This window comes from Camelus bactrianus, chromosome 14, assembly GCF_048773025.1.
Source record: "Camelus bactrianus isolate YW-2024 breed Bactrian camel chromosome 14, ASM4877302v1, whole genome shotgun sequence".
Lineage (NCBI taxonomy): Eukaryota > Metazoa > Chordata > Mammalia > Artiodactyla > Camelidae > Camelus > Camelus bactrianus.
The window spans coordinates 68,237,640-68,259,864 of NC_133552.1; the positions used below are offsets into that span (position 1 = coordinate 68,237,640).

Sequence of the window (22,225 nt, forward strand, 5' to 3'; positions counted from 1 at the left end):
TTAAAAATTTTTCATGAGAATTGTATTAACTTTATTTTGTCTCTTGGTGTTTAACCACTTCTATGTATGGCTCGGAATGGGGCCCCTCTTGGAGCTTTAACAGATAAATTGCTTTAAGGATAACTCCTTCGGTCCTTTAGAAAGATGTAGTCTGCACTCGCTCCATTTCAGGGACACTGCCGTCTGCTCCCGTCTTCACGTGCTGTCCTGGTGCCTTCTGGGCATCCCTGTCTCCACCAAGCAGACCTCAGCACAAGCCGAGATGTGGCTGCATCACTTACGTGTTGTACGAGACAGTCAAACTCTGATTGTTGGCATTCATTTCACTGATGGCGTTGCAGCCACACAGGGAGTCTCCTCTGTTCACTTACTCAGGCTTGAAATCATGTCTGATTGACGGAGGCTGGGATGCTGACATGGGACAGCGGCACTATGCTTCTGTATGATGGGGAGGGATCCAAAAAATGTCTTTTTAATCTGATGATCATTAGAAAACTCAGGGATGTGGTCCAGCTGCCAATCAGAGAGCATTCCCCTTGCTGCAGGGATCGAATCCATCCTAGGGACTCTGTAATGATTTTAGGGAAGACGGTCCATTTTTTAGATAATAAAATCATTCTATGACATGGCCCCCAAGACACACAGTTCTTCTCAGAATTCAAACCATCAGAGGTTCACCTCAGGCAGAGAGATTCAACTCGCCGTAGAATTGTGTGTTGCTGTTTGCTACCTGCGTCAAGTTTTCAAAAGGTTTTGGAAAAGTCATTAGATAAGAAAGGGCAGCTTCATTCATCTGTTCAGAAAATGCACCGAGGGTCTGTTTTGCGCTGGGCGTTGTACTACGTCGTATGGACTTTGAAAGTGAAATACGGGGTCTGCTGGGAAGCCGCTCACAGAAGGGAGACAGGGAAAATCCAAGGCACCACGTAGCGAGGGGCGAAGTGAGTGAAGACACCATTCATGTTTCTCCAAACACTGCCTACCCTTAATGCCTGTGAAACGCTGCATTTTTATTCGATTCATGCAACTCTCTTTCGTTTTTAAATGCTTTCTGTGACCCACTACACTGATTTCCCAAATATGACTTTGAAACACTGGTCCGGAGGGTAGGATTTAGATGGAGGGGTGACGAGACTGTAGGCGGACCCCTCCCTCCGGCTGAGGCAGCGAGAGCTGCATCAGGACTGTGAGGAGGAGGGTTCAGAGCAGGGCAGATGCCATCAGTAAGTGACGCTTGGGGGAGCGACACCAGGGTGCGTGGAGAGGGGCTTCTATATTCATTTGCATGTAAACATGTATACTTCACAGATGGTTAATGAGAAACGCTTACTTGCGGGCGTTCGAGGAGGGGACCCCACCTCCTGGCTGGCTCGGGGGGTCTCCTCCTACAGCCCGGGGTGAAAGGCGGGCCCACGGGAGACCCCGGTCAGCCCTTTCCCATGGGGTCCCAGTGGCTCATCCATCCTGAGTAACTGGCATCCGCGCTGTGACAGCTCCCGGGAGACTCAGTCACCTGCACGTAGGGATGGAGGCCCAGGGAGTTAGAAACGCCAACCAGTCTGCCCGGGGAAGGACCCAGTCGCAGGGGCCTGCGGAGAAGGAGGCACGCGGCTCAAGGAGGCTTCGGACAAGAACTCACGTCTACAGAGACATTTCAATGTGTTACGGAATGCGCTGCGGGCTGGCAGCCAGCCAGCGTGGGCAGGGGCTGTCCCAGGGGGGCAGGGGGCCCGTCGCGCCATTGTCACCCTGCGGAGACGCCCCTGCCCCGGGCGGAGATGACTGCCGTCCTGAGCCCCCGCGGTCCCCAGCGTCCTGCTGCCCACCCCCCCCCCCCGTCCCCTCCCTTAGGTACTGACACAGGGAGAGGCTCCCAGGGCCCTGTCTGCCCCGCGGGCCCGGGCCTCTGCCCTCTGGGCTGTGCGGTATTTGAGGGCGGACACATCTGTGGTTAGTTCTGAGCAAGACTCGACCCCCACCACTGCCTTCTGGGTTTTGCCTTCCGCTGACCTCCCTGGTTGTCCCTGAGCGCGCTGCAGTGCCGTCAGCGAAATGAATGCCGGCAGTCAGAGGCTGCCTCGCAGGACACGTGAGAGATGCAGCCGAATCCCGGCTTGTGCTGAGGCTCACGTGGTGGCGGCGGGACGCCCGGAAGCCCCCAGAACAGCATGTTGTGACAGAAACAGAAGGCAGTGCCCTGAAATGGGGCAGAGGTAGGTTATATCTTTCTCAAGGGCTGAAGGGGTTATCCTGAAAGCAGTTTGTCTATTAAAAATCCAAAAGGGGCCCCATTCTGAGCTCCATCTAACGGCGGTTAAAGACCAAGAGCCAAAACAAAGTCAACACGATTCTCATGAAAATAAGCGCAGAAATAAATGAACAAGCCGCCTGGTTCTAGAGGGATCTGGGCCGGGCTGTTGGTTTTCCCCGAGGGAGGACGTAGAAGCTGATGGGAGTGTCGCAGAGACACCTACTGGGGTCTTCTTGCAGGTTGGGGTGTCCCTAGCCGCCCACCCAGGCAACACCCTGCCAGCGTCCTGACCATCGGGAGCCCCTGATGGAAGGACAGGAGCATCGTGCTCTCTGCCTGTGCCTTCTGGGGAAGGAGGGGAGGAGCCGCCCTCCCGAGCCAGGGCCGCTGTGCAGGTGCTGGGTCCTGGGGCGCTGGGGTGCCCGTGGCCACGGGCACCGGGGGAATGTAAAAATAGCCGCTGTGTAAATACCGTGGCCCGTGCGATGAGACGTGAGGAACGGCTCTCCGGGCCGCCTTGCTGTGTAGATGCTGCACATTCAGCTGTTATAGGGAGGGCAGGCTGCAGGGGAGAGAAGGGCGATGGGCTTTCCCTGGTTACGGCCGGGGCAGAAGAGGTGGGCTCCCAAAGATCCAGCTCGTCAAACTGAAAAGGAAACTGGCGCAACAGAATTTTCTGTGCCTTTTTGGGTGAAAAACCTTATTTATACTGACAGGCATTTTTTAGCTTTACTATGGTGCGTTCTTGCCCTGCTCAGCACATATGTTGTTGAAGATATCACTCTATTTCCTGCTTCAGTTGGTGTTTTTAGCACAAACCATATCTGAAGACTTGGCAGGGGAGGGGGTGGCAGGCGCTGAGGGGAGGGGCAAGGGAGCACTCCCGTCCCACCCGGCTCAACCCCGAGGACGCGTGTGGAGGGACTTCCTGTGGAGAGGATGCTTCAGATACGGGCTCAGGAGCAGTTCTGAGCCACTCAAAGGTGCTGACTCCATAAGAGGGTTTTAAGAAGTAGAGAGGAAAGCTGAGGGGTGGGGAGCTGTAGCCTGCTAAGAAGCAGGGCCGGCGATGACATTTTCTCAACCTGCCCAGCCTTTCCAGTCCCACCCTGTTGTGTTTTGCCATTTCTTGGCTAATCAGTTCCTACAGAATTATGACCACATTGTGGGACTCGGCTGTGTCCCAGGAGTGGTGGTGAGGGAACCTCGTGTCGGCCCGTTTCCCCGGGACTGGTGACACTGAAGCCCTCTCTTGGTGCATTTCTGCAGCTGTTAGCACAGGGACGATAAAGTCTGGTTCTCCCGGTTTCGGGTCAGACTTGCACTGTTCATTGATTGATTAATTAGTGGAGGTGCTGGGGCTGGAACCCAGGACCTCCCGCACGCTAGGCATGCGCTCTGTCGCTGAGCTGTACCCTCCTCCCCCCACCACGCTGTTCCAGACACAAGCCCCTCCTAGCACGCGTCTCCCTTGGGTAACATGCCCTCCGCGGGCAGCTTACATCTCGATGCGCGACCCCACGCGTGACTCCGCTCTTCTTGTTTGAGTGTAGGACCAGCCTCCGGGTCGATGAGAATCGTATGCTTGACATCTGTCTTTCTCTGAGGCAGTGTGCCAAATGTTTGGTCCTGCTCTTCTGTATAAGAAAAAAGTCAAACTCCCTTCTCAGAAGCCTGTGACAGCAGCGTGCAAGGGGCTGGGGAGGGAGCCGTAGGTCCTTGTGTGTGTTTCTTCCTCATGGGCAATGATAAAAGATTCTGGAGAAATCAGAGATTTGACAGGCGTTGTTCTTGTAACACAGGGTGAATTTGGTTTAACACAAACTAGGTCCTGATTTTGGGTCGGAGAGGTCCTAGCCATGCTGTCTGTGTGTGTCTGTTGGCAGAGTCTAGCTGCAACTTCTAAATTTTAAAAACAAGAGTGTGAGAAGTGGCAGGACCATGCCCGGCTCCTCTCGCAGCCTTTGTACTTTTCCTTAATGCCGGAGAGGGAAACACAAGCACGCCCCTCCCCGCAGTAGCTTTTCTGCAGAGGAATTTTCCTATAGACTTGCAGGATGAATTACAGCCAGCACGCGTAATGAGTTTAAAATGTATTTTCACATTTTTTATGCCTTGCATCACACTCTCACTCAGCATTAAATCAGTCAAACAGCTATAGTTTGTTTTTCTCCTGCGTTACCGAAACCTGGATCCTAATCTCATATGTTTCCAAAATACACTCTCAAACCATCTCAGGTTAAGGTAACTGAGACTGAAATGATGTCTTCAAACATTCTTCTTAAAGAAACCCTCCAGGGCCCGTTCCTTCCTCATTCCTCTTGACCTTTCTGTGGCATTTGGTACCATCAGCCTCCCTCTGCTACAAGAAGCCCTTCCTTCTGCCGATCGCTGATCCCCATCCCTGCCCAGGTGCTCCCCCCCAAGCCCACACCTGCCCATTTGCACCCACAATCCCCTGTGCTCTGCCTTCTGGCTCCTTACTCGGAGGAATGTTGCTTTTCCTGGAAGCAATCCTCCCTACCGAAGGATTTTTAGATTTTCTTTTCAGTCCTAGTAACACTCTTGTTCAAATAATCGCCACTCGGTTTGCCCTGTGGGTAGGTGGCTGTCACTTCAAAGACCACATCCAGGGCTCCACCCTCGTCCCAATCACCAGGCCCCTGCCTAGTCCTGACTTACTCCCATCCCTCAGCCCGAAGGGACCACAGCTCAGTGAACCCCCAACTTCCCTTCCTCCTGCCACTGCCTGAGTCTAAATTCTCACTGCTTTTCCATTTCTAACCTCTCCTCGAAGCTAGTCAGCGGTACGCTTTTGGGGCTGGATGAATAGCACTTTACAAATCCAGCCTCCCTCCCACCACACCCTCGCCCAGAATCCTCGCTGGAACCCACTCGGTGATGCTGCCGAGCTCCCGGCGGCTCGTCCCCCACTTCCCAGGGCAGGGAGAGGGCAGAGCCCGTGAGGTCCTGACTCTGCTGCTCTACGTTTCTGCTTCCTGCTTCCTTCTCCCTCCTCCTCTCCACATTCTGTCCATGCCTCCAAACCCAGGGTTTTCTCCCACTGCCCACACAGTGGGGCTCCCCCAGCCGCCGCAGCCCATCTCGCCTGTGGACCCCTGGGCATTCGCACGACTGTCCTTTCAGCCTCTGGTCCGCTGTTGCCTCCGCGTTTGCCCTGAAGGGGCCGAGGAGGTGACCACTTTTGAGCTGGGTCACCTTTTCTGTCGAGTCACCACTCAGATGCTTGAGAAGGGGCACCTGTTAGGATGCACCTTGGGTGTCACTCCCACACGTGTTAGCAATTTATGTGTCAAAGGCTTTAACACAAAAACCCAGCAAGCATTAATTCAGCCGAGTAAGATGGAACTCCTGCAGTGGCTATTCCAGGTTGCTCATTCCTGCACCCCCGAGGTGGTTGTCCAGCCGTCTGTGCTTCCGTGCATTCCTGTCCTTTACATGTCTTGTCGCCCCTCTCAGATGGGAGCATCTGAGGAGCCAGTTCTTTGAGGCGTATCTTTCTAAAAGCTCTCGGCTACATCTTCGTATGCAATTTGAATTGTGTCAGACTTAACAGACATGTGTCCAAGCCCTGGGGAAATCTCCTGGTTTGGAGGAGGAACGTGGTTGGCTTCTGGGTCGCCATCAGCTCCCCAGAGTGGCCACCAACTCAGGGCCATCTCAGTGCTTCCCAGGGAGGGACGGCCACTGTGCCGCTGTCTTCTGGACGTCGACTGGGAGTGAGTTCGCCTCTGAGTCGCTCACTGCAGTGCGTGTTTCTCTAACCCCCAGACTTACTCAAGGGGTCTTCCCCGTCCCGAGAAAGGTGCTTCTCTCCCCCGCTGAAGAATCTGTGCTTTCCTTCCCCAAGAGACCTACCTCTTCTTAGCCTCAATCTCCCCTCTGCTTTCCCTCAACAAAACCCCGTCTTCTTTCCTCCCCTCAACGCAGCCCCCGGCGTGAGCGTATTCACTCCTCTCACGTCCAGGAAAGTGGCCACTGCGGTCCTATGGGCAGCGTGGGGTCGGCCTTTTCCCGCCAGGACATTGCCCCAGGACCCGTGTCAAACAGCAACGCGCCTTAAAAGAGTGAACAGAAACAGACCCGCAGACACAGTCAGCACTCTGATTACTGGGAAAAGGGGGTGGGAGGGGATAAATTTGGGAGTTTGAGATTTACAAATGTTAGCCACTATCTATAAAAACAGATTTTAAAAAAAGGTTTCTTCTGTATAGCACCGGGAACTATGTTCAATATCTTGTCATAACCTTTAATGAAAAAAATATGAAAACGAATATATGTATGTATGTGCAAGCCTGGGACATTTGCTGTGCACCAGAGTAAACCCAGGACGCAGGATCTGAGCTGATGCATTACTGCCCAGCGCTCTGTGCCCAGGACAGGTTCTGTGTTCTCTGTTTTCAAGAAGTTGAAATTTGTCCCATTGGCAGAAGGAGGGACTTCTTTAAGGGAAAGAATAAAGAGGACAAAAATTTAGGGAGCAAAGTGGACATTAACTTAAAATGAGGAAATACAGCCAAGGACTCATTGTTCTGTGCCTTGAACAGGACCTGCACGTACCAGATGCTCCACAAATGCCTGTTGAAAGGAAAAGAGAATAAATAACTAATCTATCGCTGCAGCAGTGTTGCTGTAGAAAGTTGGTCAGAGAAAGCAGTCAGGTCCAGAGATGTTCACATGGGTGTTTGCCTGACTGTCACTGGCCCTTGCAAGTGGGGTGGGGTCTGGAGCCCCCACTGTACACTTGTGGTCATCCTGCCTCTGACTGTCTCTAGACACCAAGATCCCAGAGTCAACACTGACCAAACTGCCTGTAATTAGACATTGACATTAGACATTGCAAAACCATGGAGAGTAAGATTCTTTGCGGAGTGAGTGTGTGTGGACCTTGCGTGTTGGGAGGACGGGCATGAAAGACTCATCGGTGATCATGGTGGGAACATAGTGAAAATACCCAACGTGCCGCCACCCGTCAGGGACAGATGTCCAGTACCTGCAGGCGCTGCTTCTGCAGGCAGCACTCTCAGGTAGACGGCAGACAGCCCTAGCCCTTTGCTTTTGTTTCTGGAAGACGTTGTATTACTATGGCCTGTATTCCCCACCCTGGTGTCTCATACCTGCGAGTGACTCATTTATTTTGTACCTGGAAGTTTCTACCTCTCAGTCGCCCTCACCTGGTTCCCTCGTCCCCCCGCCACCCTCCCCTCTGGCAGCCACCTGTCCATTCTCTAAATCTATGTCTCTGTTTCTGTGTGTGGTCACTTGTGTTGTCTTTTTAAATTCCACACATAAGTGAAACCATACAGTATTTGTCTTTCTCTGCCTGACTCATTTCACTTAACATAATAAATACTTTCTAGGTCCATCCCTGCTGCCCCAGATGACAAGGCTTCATTCTTTGCACGGCTGAGTAATATTCCACTGTGTGTGTATGTGTGTGTGTGTGTGTGTGTGTGTGTGTGTGTATGTGTATATACACACACCGCATCTTCTTCATCCAGTCACCCGTCCGTGAGCGCTTGGGTTGCTTTTATATTTTGCCTGTTGAATCCTCTGCAAGTTAACACCCTTAGGTAGAAAGCAAACAGCTCTGGCCCTTTGAATAAGTAAAACGTGCGTACTCACACACTGAGACGTTTTCCGTACCTTCTCATTTTAAATAGGGATTAGAACTCAAAGGTGTGTTATTAACAGTGGAAATCCTTTTATTCGTTTCCAATAATCTCATGTGAGTGGGGACAAATGAGTACTGTGATGCATGACTTCTGTATCATAATTCACACGATTTGTTTGGTTCACAAACTTGTCCACTCTTTTACAGTTACAGAAAGTGTGCTTTCTCTTAGGAAATGATTTTTTATACAAGGCTATTGTATTATTTGTTTGTTATTCATTATTCTCTTTTTCCATCAAATGTTTGTTGAGCTCCTACTGTGTGCAGGGGCACCCTTGAAGGCACCAGTATTGCATCTGAGCTCGTGCTGACACGTTTCTAGAGGGAGGAGAGAGGAAATAAACAAACAATGGAAATGGGATGTGCCATTGGTGAGGACTTCGAGGAAAACTAGAGCAGGTTGTGGGAACAGAAATTGATCGGGGGGGGAGAAGGGTGCTGTCGTCTCAAAGGGGCTGGAAGGCCTTTCTGCTCAGGGTAATTGGAGCAGAGCCCTGCGCTCTCTGCCTGGAGAGTGAGGGGCTGAGTGTGGGGAGGCCGAGAAGACAGTGGGGCCGGTGGGTCTGGTGGGGCAGGTGGCAAGAGGGTTGTTGGAAATGAGGTTCAGGACCAGCAGGGAGTGCGTTCATGGGGGGGTCTCTCAGCCTCAGGAAGCTTTTGCATCTGGACCTGAACAAAATAAGAAACTAGTGCAGAGACATGAGTGGCAAATGGCATGATCTGACTTAGCTTAAAACAGGGTTTGCCAACCTTGGCCCCATGGACACCCCAGGTGGGACGAGTCCTCGTGGGGGCCCGTCCTGTGCATTGTAGGGGGTTTGCAGAATCCCTGACCTCTACCCACTGGATGCTGGTAGCACCCACCTCCCCCAGGGTGACAACCAAAAATGTCGCCAGACATTGTCCAGTATCCCCAGGGGGTTGGGGGGGCAGTAGCATTTCCTATTGAAGACCACAGTTTTCAAAAGATCTAACTACCCCGTGTGACACTTTAGTTATCCGGAAGCCAGCCCTGGACCATTGAATTTTTCTTCTTTTTTTTTTTTCCTGTATTCATATGTAGAGATTTGCTAGAATTCTCTCACTCGATTAATACTCGACTTAAATGTGCCTTGCTTACCTGCTTGTGCTCAGTAATCACATCCTAACGTGAAGGCCAAGACTTCATCTTTGAGCCAGATCCCTGAGTGACTCATCTTTCCCATACCTGTGAGAACAGCCCCAGACGGGTCCCCGGGAACCCCGGTTCACAGGCTGAAAGAAAATACCGCAGCTACTGCAGTCAGCTCGTGTCACGATGTGCCCGACGGGAGGGCTGCCTCGGGATTACACAAACCGCTGATTGCACAAGATGCAGAGATGCAAAAAGGCTCACTATGAGGGGTTTTCCAGCACTCACTCCCCCACTTGTTTGCTTAGATTCATTGAGAATCTCAAGTATGTTCTTTAGGTGTGCCTTTTCTTCACCCTCAAACCCTGCTGACCCCTGCCTGGAAACGTGAACAACTATGATGGCTTCATTTGCTCTGTGTTACCCGGTTCTTAATTTCCCGTGAAGTATCCGTCTCGCACCTGCGCTGCTGTGGCTGAGACCTCTTCGGACTGAATGCCAGAGTCCTCTCGGTTTGTTCCTGGTGTGTCTCCTCCTGTGCTTAAGCAGAGGAGCGGGTGTACCCTTAAGGAGAGGAACCGTTCCTGCACTCAGCCGACACTGCAGCAAAATCAAGGCAGTTGAGAGTTTCCGCCTTTGACCCTCATTGTGGCTGAATTGAGAAATTAACAAGTTGGGGCGCACACCGTCTTGCACGTGGATTCGGCCTGGAGTAAAAGGGTGCCTACGAGCCGAGCCTGACGCAGAATGAAGTAATCAAGAACCCTCGGGTAATATTCATGGACAAGGATAACCCCAAAGTGGAGAGGTCGATGTCCCGCTCTGGTTCAGTGGCTAGAGTACCATTTTCAACCTGGGGCTCCGAGTTCATTACCACCGGGGCACCGGTGATGAATGAAAGGAGCAGAAAAGAAGCTGCCGATTCCTGGAGTCAGCAGGTGGAAGAAGGAGGGACGGCTTTTGAGGAGGGGCCGTGCTGAGGCGGGAGTGTGGGCGGAGCCCTGCAGGCCTAGGTCTAAGCCTGGCTGCATCTCCGACTGATTGTGAAATGTCTGCAGGTAGGTTTACCATCCCAGGCCTCAGTGACCTCATCTCAAAAATAGGCCAGAGAATGGCAGCTGCTCAGAACTGTACTGAAGGTGAGCGTCAAGCCCCAGGACTGGCAGGGAACCGGTCACTGCTGTGAGAACAACGGGGAGGAGCCTCATCAGGTTGACCGTTCATTCTCACATCTTAGGTTCGGAAGGGCTCACTGCCTAATTCCCACCAGAGCATTCCTTGGATGGACAGACGTGTGCTTTTAAGATAAAAACGTAAGGAAAATTTTAGTGGATCACAGAAGCATCACAGCCTAACCCGTGACCAATTTTTAAAACATTTCTTGGCTACAATTTAACCTGCTGATAGGAAATATGAAAAAAATTAAACTTTAAGAGTAAAAATGGAGGTTTTGCGTATGATTTAATTTTTACCTTTTTGGAGGAAGTAACTAGGTTTATTTATTCGTTTGTTTTTGGAGGCAGCAGTGGGGATTAAACCCAGGACCGAATGCGTGCTAAGCCTGCGCTCTGCCACTTGAGCTGTTCCTTCCTCCTTGACTGTAATTTAAATACACCCATTGTTCATGAGGTAGAAGTCAGTTATGAAGGAAGCTTGCGTCATGTATTCGTACCAGGAGCCCCCAGAGCGCCTCTGAGTTCTGAGTCCTGTGCTGACAGGTGTAAGAGGGCGTCCCTGTTCCCCAGGCGCTGCTCCCTGCTTCCCTCCCTCCAGAACCGACCATCGCGCTGGAAGGAAACCTCAGCTCCTGCCTGCGGGGGCCTCCGGGGATCCGCGTGCCGCCTTCTCGCCCGCCCCTGCGCCCCGCGCCTCTCGAAAGCGTGCTTCTGCCCGGTTCCCTGGGAAAGGGGAGCTCCTCCCTGCTCTAGGGGTGGGGAGGCTGTCCGTCCACACAGCTGCTGCTTCCGCTGCCTCCTCTGAGCCTAGACAAGACCCCAGGGAGGTTTCCCTGGGCCGCCTCGGTAGCCCCCCCCCCCTCCCGCGCCGGGAGACCACCACTGCCCACCGCCCGCTCCTTAGTTCCCTTGTCCGCTTGTCACGTCCTGGGAGGGGCGTCCCAAGCTCCCTGCCGTGCTCCTTGCTGTCCCTGCAGCCCCCCGAGGGTGCCTGGCGCAGAGCGAGCACGCGGTGAACAGCTGAATTGAAGAGTGAAAAAAATAGTTCAAAGAGAAGTAAAAGCAGGTGAACGTCTGGGTCTCGAGACAGCTTTAAAGCCAAAGCTGCGTCCCTCATTTTCAGACGGTCAGAAGAAGGGAGGCTGAGCAGAGCTGGCCCGGCTGAGCAGGTGCTGTTTCAGCCCCGGCCGGCGGGTCCCCGCGGGCGCCTCGCGAGGGCCCCTGTTCGCCGCGGGCGGGGCCGTGGCTTTTTCACCGGGTTTTAAGTGCGAGGCGTCAGGAGCTCCGGCGTCTCCCGGCTGGTGCACGGGGGAACCCTTCTGCCGGGCGTCAGCGCCCTGCTGGCGTTGCCTCAGCCCCCCTCCCCCTCCCCAGCCCCCCCATCCCCAGCCCCCCCACCCCAGCCCCCCTGCAGGTCTGGGCGCCCCGCGCTCCCGTCTAACGCCGTCGCCGCCCCGCGGGGGGCTGCGCTGGCCGGGTCCCCTGGGCGGAGCGAGGGCTGGTCCCCAGCCCCGAGACCTGAGTCCCCGTGGAGCACCTAGGGACAGGCTCGCAGCCTGAGTGCTGTGCGGGCGCAGGTCTCAAGGGCCGGGGTGGGCGGCATCCAGGAGGGAGAGGAGGGTCCACCCGGGAGTCCGGCTCTGAAGGGCGGGCCGGCCGCCCCTTCCCCCCTGCTTCCCGTCCTCGGGACCACGGGAGAGAAACCGTTCTGCCCCGTGAAAGTAGAATCCAGAATATTCTGCTTATTATCCCTTTTGAATAATACGTTAGCCTAAAACTTGAGAAAACCTAACTCAGAGCCGGGCAGATCTACTGTGCCCCCGCCACCAGGGGCAGGAGCTGCACCGTGTCCCTGGCGTTGAACAAAAATCCCCCAGTCGGGGGGACCTCCTTTTTTTGGCTCTTCAGCCTAGTTTGACAGCGGCTTCTGTGTCCCTGTGCCTCGGAGAACTCAATGTGGGATGTGCACCAGACGCTCAGCGAGTTCTGTCACTGCGCAGCAGCCAGAAGTGGGGCTTTGAAGTTTAGTGCTCCTGAGCAGACAGTAACAAATTTTATAATAATGTTGAAAATACATTTATCTTTTCAAAACCATAAGGTGGCTTCAGCTCGACTTCATTTAAACACTCAGAAAGCTTCTGAAACATGGATATAGCGCCATGCTTCTTGGAGGAAATAGCCTTCTCAAGGTAGACAGTTCTCTAATGACCCGTTCTTAGACCGAGGACATCAAAAATTCTGTATAGATAAGCTTGAAAATAACAGATCAGGAAATTTCATCATCATCGTCTCACGTATCCCATTACGTTTAACAGCGTTGTGGCAAAATTTGGTGAATGTTCTGTAGGCCATACACTTGATTAAGGATGATTATTTATTTACTGTTTCAAATGCAACTAATGTTGTATGACTTCCTTCTACTCTTTGAATTAACTTATTCAGTACATGTTATCAAAGAAGAATAATGTTTTTTTCTGCCCTGTATTTCAGGTTTTGAAACCAACATGAACCTTACGAGCCGAGATGATCTTGGTGCACCAGACGTGGCATCAGAGACCCAAGATGGAAACGCGAATAACCACGGAATCCAGTTATCTAATTCACTCTCCAGTGCCGACACCGCTGAAAATGGGAATCCTGTCTCAAATGGTAAGCGCGCCTTCAAACTCAGAAGTGAGTAGGTACAAGCGTTGAGCTGTGCCAACTGCCTAGGAAGACTGAACTTTTTGACGTAAGAATGAAGCAGCCTTAAACACTGGGGATTGGTTTAGAACATGAAATATCGCCATGAGGTATATTGTCAACGTCTTATTTTTAACTTAAAGAATTAAAATTGCGTTCGTCACTAGCTGACTTTTTGGAGATTTTTCTGGAGTATTTGGCCTGTGGAAACCAGTAGAGAATGAGACTTGTACTGAGCAGAAGGAGGAAATGGATGCTCTAACGGTATTTTTAAGGAAAAATTATCTTTTTCTTTTCCTACCTAAAATGTGTGAAGAAAAGTAATATTGAAGGAATGGTAAATGTCAGACTGGCTTTAAGTATTTAATGTGAGTGCACCAGTGAACTTGTGTAGAAATTCGTTTGACCACGTGTGTCCAAAACCTGTCAGTAGTGGCTTAAATAAAAAGCTATTTCTCCCACACTGAAGAAACCCAGGGCTTCTAGTATTGTCTGAATGCAAAATTCAGACCAACCTTATCTTTTATTTTATTTCATTTAAAAAAATTTTCCCCTGTTTTATTGAAATATAATTGACATATAACATTGGGTGGTGTAAGGGCTACAACATGATGATTTGATACATGTGTATTTGGCAAACGATCACCAAGATAAGGTTAGTTAACACATCCGTCATCTCACATAGCTACCGTGTGTGTGTGTATGTGTGTGTGTGTGTGTGTGGTGAGGACATTTAAGTTCTACTCTCTCAGCCCCTTCCAAGTATACAATATGGTGTTCATTTTTTTTTCTGGCATGCCAAGAGATTTTGTTTTTCAGTGTTATTTTTGTGATTTTAAAAATGACACATACTTATCGGAGAACATTTAGCACATCTTAAAAGTTGTCAGACCTCACATCCCACCACCCAGAGCTAAGAGCTGTTACAGCAGCAACTTCATTGTGTGCTTTCTCTCTATTCCACGTGCATGTTTCTGTTTCTATATAGAATATTTGATGTCTTATATGATGTCATAATATTTTGTCTCTTAATATTTTGTCACACATATTTAACTTTACCATCAAATCTTGTTTTAATTGAAGTACAGTTGATTTACAAGTGTGTTAGTTTCGGGTGTACAGCACAGTGACTCAGTTATACACATTCCTTTCCATGATAGGTTATTAGAAGGTATTGAATATAGTTCCCTTTCCTGTACAGTAGGTCCTTGTTGTTTACCTATTTTATGTACAGTAGTTTGTATCTGCTAACCCTGAACTCCCAGTTTCTCCCTCCACCCTCCCCTTTCCCCCAGTAACCATAGGTTTGTTCTCTATCAGACAGTCTGTTCTTGAAGGGACTGGGGGTGGGTGTGGAGGGCAGTGAAGGCCAAGCCAAAAGGCCTATGTTCTAGCTTTTCTCCGAAGGCACTGGGGATCTCCCTCATTCCACAGGAGGCAGCTGAGAAGCTGGGCTGTGCCTCCTAGGATTGTGGGACAGGCTGAGTCTAGCACCTGCCAGAGTCAGAGGGTGAGGCCAGAAGACCAACCAGGAACCACAGCTCAGCTGGGAACCACCTCATTCTCTGGGGCCGGGCTGAGGGTGCCCCGGACTGACGGAATCCACAGGCACCGGGGAGGAGAGCGCATACATCCATCCCAAAGGGCAGAAACAGCATCCCAGGCTTCAGAATGTTCTTGCAAACCGCTCTTCAAATACAGAGTTCAACCCATAATCAAAAAGAACCAGGCGCATGAGGACACCAGATAAGATGAAAAACGACGAGCAGAAATACCGGTCCATGGCAGAGGATCCGAGGGGGCTCAAAGGATTGGCGTTCAAAAGCACGTGCTTTAAAACAAGTCTGTTTACTACGCCCAGGGAGATGAAAGAGTGAGACTCTCAGCAGAAATGGGAACCCATAAAACGTGTCAAATGGAAATTCTGAAATTGAAAAATACAGTCGTAAAGTTAAGGATAATAGGAGATGAGTCTAAAGTTAATTAGACACAGCTATTAAAAAAAATCCCAGGGAAGTGGGAGATAAATCAGAAAGTATCCCGAATGAAACACAAAGAAGCAAAAGAGAGGAATGGAAATGCCAGAAAATGGCTTGGAGGCCTGACGGGCGTGGTGAGGAGGCTCCTGGGGATCCGGGGAGAGAAGGGAGGACCCGGCGACGAGAGACGGGACCTGCTGAGGAACATGAGAGAATTTTCCAGCCTGGATGAGAGCACGGAGAAGCAGGTCTGAGTTGGCGGTTTTCCTGCAAAGCTCGACCTGCACTTTCCAGACGACCCAGCAGCCGCTTCCGGGTATTTACCGAAGAGAAATGAAAGCGATGCCACAGGCACCTGCGCGCAAGTGTGTCTCCCGCCTTTGCTGCCATCACTTAGAACTGGAAACAAACGAAGCCCCTCCAGCTGGTGGCTGCACCCTATTGCTCTGTAGGAACTGCCCCCTGCCCCGAACTCAGAGGCTGCTGTCTTGTGGTTTCTGTGGGTCAAGGAGAGTCTAGGTGGGTGCGGCTGAATGAGTGACTTTTGGTTCCCTGGTGAGGAAGCAGTCAGCCGTCAGCCAAAATGATGTCATCTTGAGGCTGGTTGGAGAGCTGGCCCAGTTTCAAGATCACTCACATGGGCTTCTGCACACCGGGGGCCTCACAGCAGGGCAGCTGGCTTCCCCCGGAGCGAGGAGTCCATGGACGGCGCCTGAGACGAAGCCACACTCCCACACAGCCTGCTTTCGGGGGACACGGGGACACCAGCACTCCTGCCACATCCTGCTTGTCAGATTCGGATCCCGCGTCCCATTGTCTCATGGGAGGGGGTGACATGAGATGTGAGTGCCTCCAGGAGGGCCCATCGGGGGCCAGTTCACAGGCCGACCAGTGCAGGGTTCAACTTTGCAAGAAAAAAGGATGAACCGCTATTACACAGGACAAAACAGGCGACCCGCAAACGCAGTGCACCAAGTGTAAAAAAGCTAGAATCCAAAGACTGCAAGTGCGATTCTGTGTAGATGCCATTTCGGAAAAGGCAAGACCGAGGGACAGCGACAGCCGAGTGGCGGCCAGAGGCTGTGTGTAGTGGCAGGGGCTGGGCCCGGTGACGGACATCGCAGGCTGGGCGGCTGATAAAGGGCAGTGATTTACGAGTCACAGTTCTGGAGGCTGGGGTCCAAGGTCAGGTGCCGGCCTGGAGGGAAGCGCTCTTCCAGGCCGCAGGTCGCCAGCTTCCTGCTTGTCCTCATGTGGGGAAGGAGCCAGCTAGCTCTCTGGGGTCCCTTTTATAAGGGCACTAATCTCATTTGTAGGTGCTCTGCCCACATGACAGAACCCCCTCCCAAAGGTCCCCCTTCCTGAAACCGTCACCCTGAGGGTCAGGGCATCAGCACATGAATGTGAGGGGACACAGACTGCTGCAGAGGGGCGTGTGGCGCTGTCGGCAAACAGGGGTGCATGTGTTCCTATGAATTTATAGACAGGTACACATCATAAAGGTGCGTCTTTCTGTCTGTAAATGTGACTTTTGTTTAAAAAAGAAAAAAAGCCTGAGCAGAATAAATAAAGAGAAAACTAGGCACATTGCACTGAAGCACTGGGTAACTAAGCGTGAATCTTAAACGCAACCAGAGTTTAAAAAAAAAAAAGACAAATTACCTTTAAGGAAGCAGTTGAAGTCTAAAGACAATGGAATCACACATTTAGCATGCTCAGATGAGAACTACCAACCTAGAATTGTATAGACAATAAAAACCTTTTGAAGGAATGAATAGGAGTTAAGGATATTTTTAGGGGCAAAAAACCCTGAAAGAATTAAACATGGGCAGACCCCGAATGCTCAGAGATAAAAGAAGGAAAAATCAACAATAAAACTGTAAGTGAAGGCAGGAGGGGGTCAAAATAATATTTAATATTATACACTGATAAATCAAGTTAGCAGGTTATAATTTCAAAGGCAACCACTGAAAGAATGGTAATGGGGTATATAATTTCCAAATTAGCAGAGTGAAATAGAATCATAAGAAGTCAATCAACGCAGAAGAGAGCAAAAGGGGTAAACTGGGAGTATCTGGAAGTAAGACAAATAGAAAGCTCTCAGATGGCAGGCCTAAAAGCACATTTGAAAATAATTAAATTGAATTCCGTTAAGTTTAAAAGCTTCTTAGTGTAAGTTCACATGAACGATTAACTGATTAATACAGTATTTTAAAGTCTGAAACTTCTGCAAAACATGAGGACGCTGAAAGTTTAAAAGCGAATCGGTAGAAAAGGGAAAGATATTAAAAACACAAATATTAAAAACAACAGTTCTCGTCTGTGGGGAGGTTATAAATTGCGTCTATAAGAAATGGATAGATTGAGAAAAGGGAAGAACCTAAGTTACTGAGACATAAAACAAGCAACACAGCCGAAGGGTAAACCTTTAAACAATCTTTGAAACATTAACAAAATTGAGAATTCTCTTTCAAAGGTGACAGAGAAATGAAGTGGACACAAAGAGCCAACTCTGAGTGACAAGGGAGACCGGCCAGAAATCAGGTAGAAATTAAAAATGACCATTCATTATATTTTGAACAGTTTTATGCCAGAATAAATTTGTTAATTTAGATGAAGACGTTTCTCAAAAAACAAAAATTGACAAGTTACCAAAATGGAGAAAAGCCGGAGTAAGTCTAGCCGGTAGTGTAAATGTTCAGTTGTTGAATTTGTACATGGAACCTTTCCTACAAGGAAAGCTCGAGGCCCAAATGACTTTTCTGGTAAGTTCTGTCAAAATTCTAAGGAAGAAATAATTCCGCTGTTACACAAACTCTTGTGGAGAAAAGAAATGAAGAGGAAGGGGAAAATAAATAAATAAACAGAGCACTCTCCCAGCTGCCATCAACAGCCACTTAGTGACGGCAGGACCGGCACCGTGGGATGCTGGGGAAGGGATGATCAACTGCTGTCCACGTGAGGAACAGAAATGCATCCTGACCCCTACCTTGGGCCACACACAAAACGTTCCTCACAGGTTGTAGGTCTAAATGTCCAATGTAAAATAAAATGTGTAGAAGAAAATACAGAATAATAATTTTTTAACCTCAGCGACGGGAGAATAAAGGACTTCTTAGACAAGTTAACAGGACACAAGGGTGCCAACCACAAGGGGAAAATGTGTACGTAGCAGGAGAACTCGTTTTTAACGCATTTAACCGATAAAGGGTCATATTCAGGGTTTACTTAAAATAAAAACAGACAAAAACCACTGGATAGAGAAATAGAAAGGAGAAGTGAATACACACACAAAATATTTTTAATAAAGTCCAAAGTCATTGGTAATTAGATGCAAATTAGAGCTGCCACGTGACCCTGTGACACACTGTACGACATGACAGGCCTGGCCAGGGTGGGGTGTCTGTGGCGGGGCTTCCACCTCACTTAGGGCAGTGGTTTTACCCAGAGGAAAAAGAGCCACAGAGATTCGGAGAAAGGGTGTTGGGAGCCCCCGGGTGGCTGACAGCGTTCCATCTCTTGGCTTGAGGGGTCATTACAATTCCTCAAGTAAAGAAAAGAATGGGAGAGAAAGAGGGAGGCAGATTTCCGAATGGATGTCAGAGGTCCAGGGCCCTGGACCTCCGTGAGCGTCAGAGATTCCGGCTTCATCATCCCGTCTCTGGCTTCCCTCCAGGTCCAAGGAAGAATGGGGAGGTAGTTTTTCATCTGAACACATGCTCACCCAAAGACGTTCATTGCTGACTTACGCAGCAGGAGGGGGCAAATGGATCCAGGATGAGAACTAGCCAGGCAACGTTCATCACAAGGCTGGCTGTACTCGGGAGGGGTCTGGAGGTGGATAGCAGATTAGATCAGGGTTTGTTCAAGCTCAGCATTCAGGTCCTCAGGGTGATGTGGGAATGTTCTGGTGGCACCAGAAAAAAAAAAAAAAAAGATTATTTTAATCACACACACAGAAAAAAATCCGAATGTGTTTACGAATGCTGCCCCATCATATTAAGCAGGGGTTGCATATAATGATTAGAAGCATTTGGCTCATAAGACAGAGGCTTTTTGGTGCAATGGAAGGAAATGACACTGGGAAGACAGAGCATTTTTATACCAGCAATAAAGATTTCTAGACAAAGGAACTGCAGTTACCAAGAATTTATTACCACCGAAAACAGACAAGCCTGTGCGGGCGCCCGGGTCCTGCAGTGTCCGCCTTCCCTGAGTTCCCTCCTCTCTGACTTGAGTGGCCTCTTAAATAATAAATAATTATTCATTGGCTGCTTTAATTCTGTGCAGGTTATAAAAGCTATATATGTTTTATGTGACAATTTGGAAAATACAGGGAAGAATAAAGAATGAGTAAAAACTACCATTCATTCTATTAGCTAGAAATACTCTAAACATGTCTGATACTCTGCCATGTGAAAAATTCTGTTTTTTAATACAAATATATGTGTGCATTTATGTAATATATCTGGTTTTGTTTTTACAAGGTTTGAGTTATACTATACATGTGGTTTTAACCGTCTGGTTTCCCCCCTTAGGAATCTCATGTAGTGTATATCTATGTCAACAAATTCAGATTGCTTTGTCTACCACTAGCCATGAGTTGTATGCAATTCCTTGCATCTCATCAGACAGGACTACCAAGGTTTAAAGTAACCAAGCCCTGTCTGTGGCATATTAGAATTATCTCCCAACTTTCCACCCTTAAAATCACACTGAGTGTTCATGATGGATTACTCCAACTTGATTCAAATAGGCATCTTGTAAAACTTTCCATGTTAATGTGTGATGTTCAGATTTACGGGTGTGTGTTTAGATGGAAATATAGAGATAAAAATCTTTCTTTTAACACCATTGTTTTCTGAAATCTCTGATAATAACCTTTTGCAAAAAAAAAAAAAAAGGTAAGGATAACAAAAACATTGGATACCTGTATATTGAAATTAAAAATTCCTAAAATAACAAAAATGGAATTTGAGTGGTAGCAATAGTCAATGAGAGTATGATGGAAGGGCATTTCACAGAGGTTGTGTATATCTAGTAAGAAGATTTCAATTTTGGAGTTTTTAAGGCTAGCCACTGAACAAAGAGGGAATTTAGAATATATTGGATGATCAAAACTGAATACACATATTTAAGAAAGATGACCATATGCACATTCCCTTCTGCTACATTGTCTCCAGCTCACCTTGAGTGATACTTTTCCTACCATAAGGAGAGGAAAAAATAGAAACGTCCTTCACCAAAATATTTAGTTTGAGTTTTCAGTCAAAGCCAAAAGCTATGACTTGGGAAATATCCTAGAAAACTTAATACAGAAAATTCCTAGTCTTACTCTAAAAATCAAAATAAAGCCCCCCAAACCTGTGGAACAAACAAACAAAAATCTCTCTAGACCAAATGGAAATTTTTATAGAATATGTTGCCTGAAATTCACTGTTTAAAATTGCATATTTAGGAATACCAGGCTTCTAAATTTCAGTATGTAACAGATAGTGTACATTCAAACCCTAGAACAGAGGGTTATAGGTTATCCCAGAAATGCTTATAGAGACCAGATTTTAAAATAAAGCTAGCTCTGTGTCATTGTTCATTGAAGACCACTTGAAAATCTCAAGAATTATACACACAAGAGGAAAATTATTTCATTTGGGATTTCAGTCTTTCAAAGGAGCTTGGCGTGTTTCTGTTGATCTCCATGTGACAACCATGAATTCCTGGGTTCCTGAAGACTCCCATGAGTATTAAAATATCCGGCAGGATGCTGGGATACTGAGGCAGACATTTACTGATTGCAACAAAGTTACATATTTCATAGGAACCGCTAAGTCCTATGCAGGGGCAGAGTCAGAAAATTTCTCCTCCTTCGCACGATAAAAATTGAGCAAATATTATACACGTAGAGCTCATGATATATACAAGAGCATTATAATTCAAATCAGTTGGCAGTGCTGATTCATAATTCACAGTATATAGTCAACGTGCATTCCAAATAAAGGCACAAGATGGAAATAAAGGTTTAAAATAACTTGAAGTTTTAATTGAATCAGAAGTAGTGGTATTTGCAAGGAAATGATTTCCTTTGAATTCCAGTATCTGCATGCTACCTCTGTTCCCAGAAATAATTATCTGTTTGTTCATTTGCTGAAATATAGTTATGTCTGGGTAATTATAGCTATCACTTACTTTAATTGCCATCCTTTTACTGATGTGAACACAGACTTGGATCTTTTTTTGTATACTTAATTATTCCCTGGACTTGTGGTTATTTATCATTAGATTAGAGAACAGTTTTTAGTGCTGGAACGTTGTAGTTCTATCAAACAAAATATTGTGAATATAAAGATGTTTATTTTGTGGGGAAATAAAGATATAACAAATTCCATCTAAGCCATTTTATGTTCAGTGTGATTTTCTTTCTTGCGGCTCGATGGCTATACATTTTATTGCTGGGCATCAGGAAAAATGGCAATTAAAGAATGCAGTCATCACGTTTGGTTTTACATTTACCGCTCTGGGAAGACCAGCTCTTTTTATGTGCGCTGTATTTATCCTCGAGGTCTTGTAAGGGAATCTGTGATGCTGAAGGGCTCTCCACCGGGAGGGACTGGGTGAGCCTGTCTGCAGGCCCAGCAGCTCTGAATTCTTTGCACAGACGCCAGACTCCGGGCCGTGCTGGACCTGGTGCCATAGCAGCACTGAACCATGCAGGTTCTGAGAGCATCTGAGAATGGCTTTTTCCAGCCAAGCTCCTGATGGGTCCAGAGCGCTAGCGAAGGAGTCTTTGGTTGGCGTCCATGAAATCTATTCAGATGCGGGTTTTACAATATCACTTTGTTTCTGGGAATTGTATAGATCCTTTGGAACAGGTACTGCTGTCTGATTCAAAGCCTAACCAGCAGGGGAAGCAAGCCTTCACTTGACAAGCTGGGATATTGTGCAATTATCTATTTTGAGCAGCAGAAGGTAGACTTGTAAAGAAAGCAGCAACTCCTCAGGCGTTCAGAAAACCCTGCCCCACACCTCCTTTGAGTTAAAAATATTTCCAAGTCACATTACATGGTTTCTGGTTTGGACTTCATTTCATTAAATGTCCTCCACCGTAGCTGAGAAGTCGGGTTGAAAATGGCTGGACTGAATTGCTGGCTCGGCCAGTTCCTGGCAATGTTGGCTGCTTCCTGTTTCCCTGGGTTCAGACCCAAGCGTTGATGCTTACTGCTAACTCTAGGACCCCGAGAGAAAGACTTAAACCCTCCAGTGCTCACTTTATCATCATAAAAATGGGGATAATCAAAGGAACTGCCTCGTGGGATTGTGATGAGGACCTAGTAC

General features: G+C 48.4%; 1 protein-coding gene across 1 annotated transcript in view; it reads left to right on the forward strand.

The window, feature by feature from the left end:
* MYO16 (myosin XVI) overlaps window positions 1-22,225 on the forward strand; it is a 437,386-nt gene that overhangs the window by 392,191 nt on the left and 22,970 nt on the right. Inside the window, exon 33 of the mRNA XM_074378522.1 lies at window positions 12,723-12,881. Coding sequence (XP_074234623.1) covers window positions 12,723-12,881 — 159 coding nt within the window. The remainder of the gene's footprint in view (window positions 1-12,722; window positions 12,882-22,225) is intronic.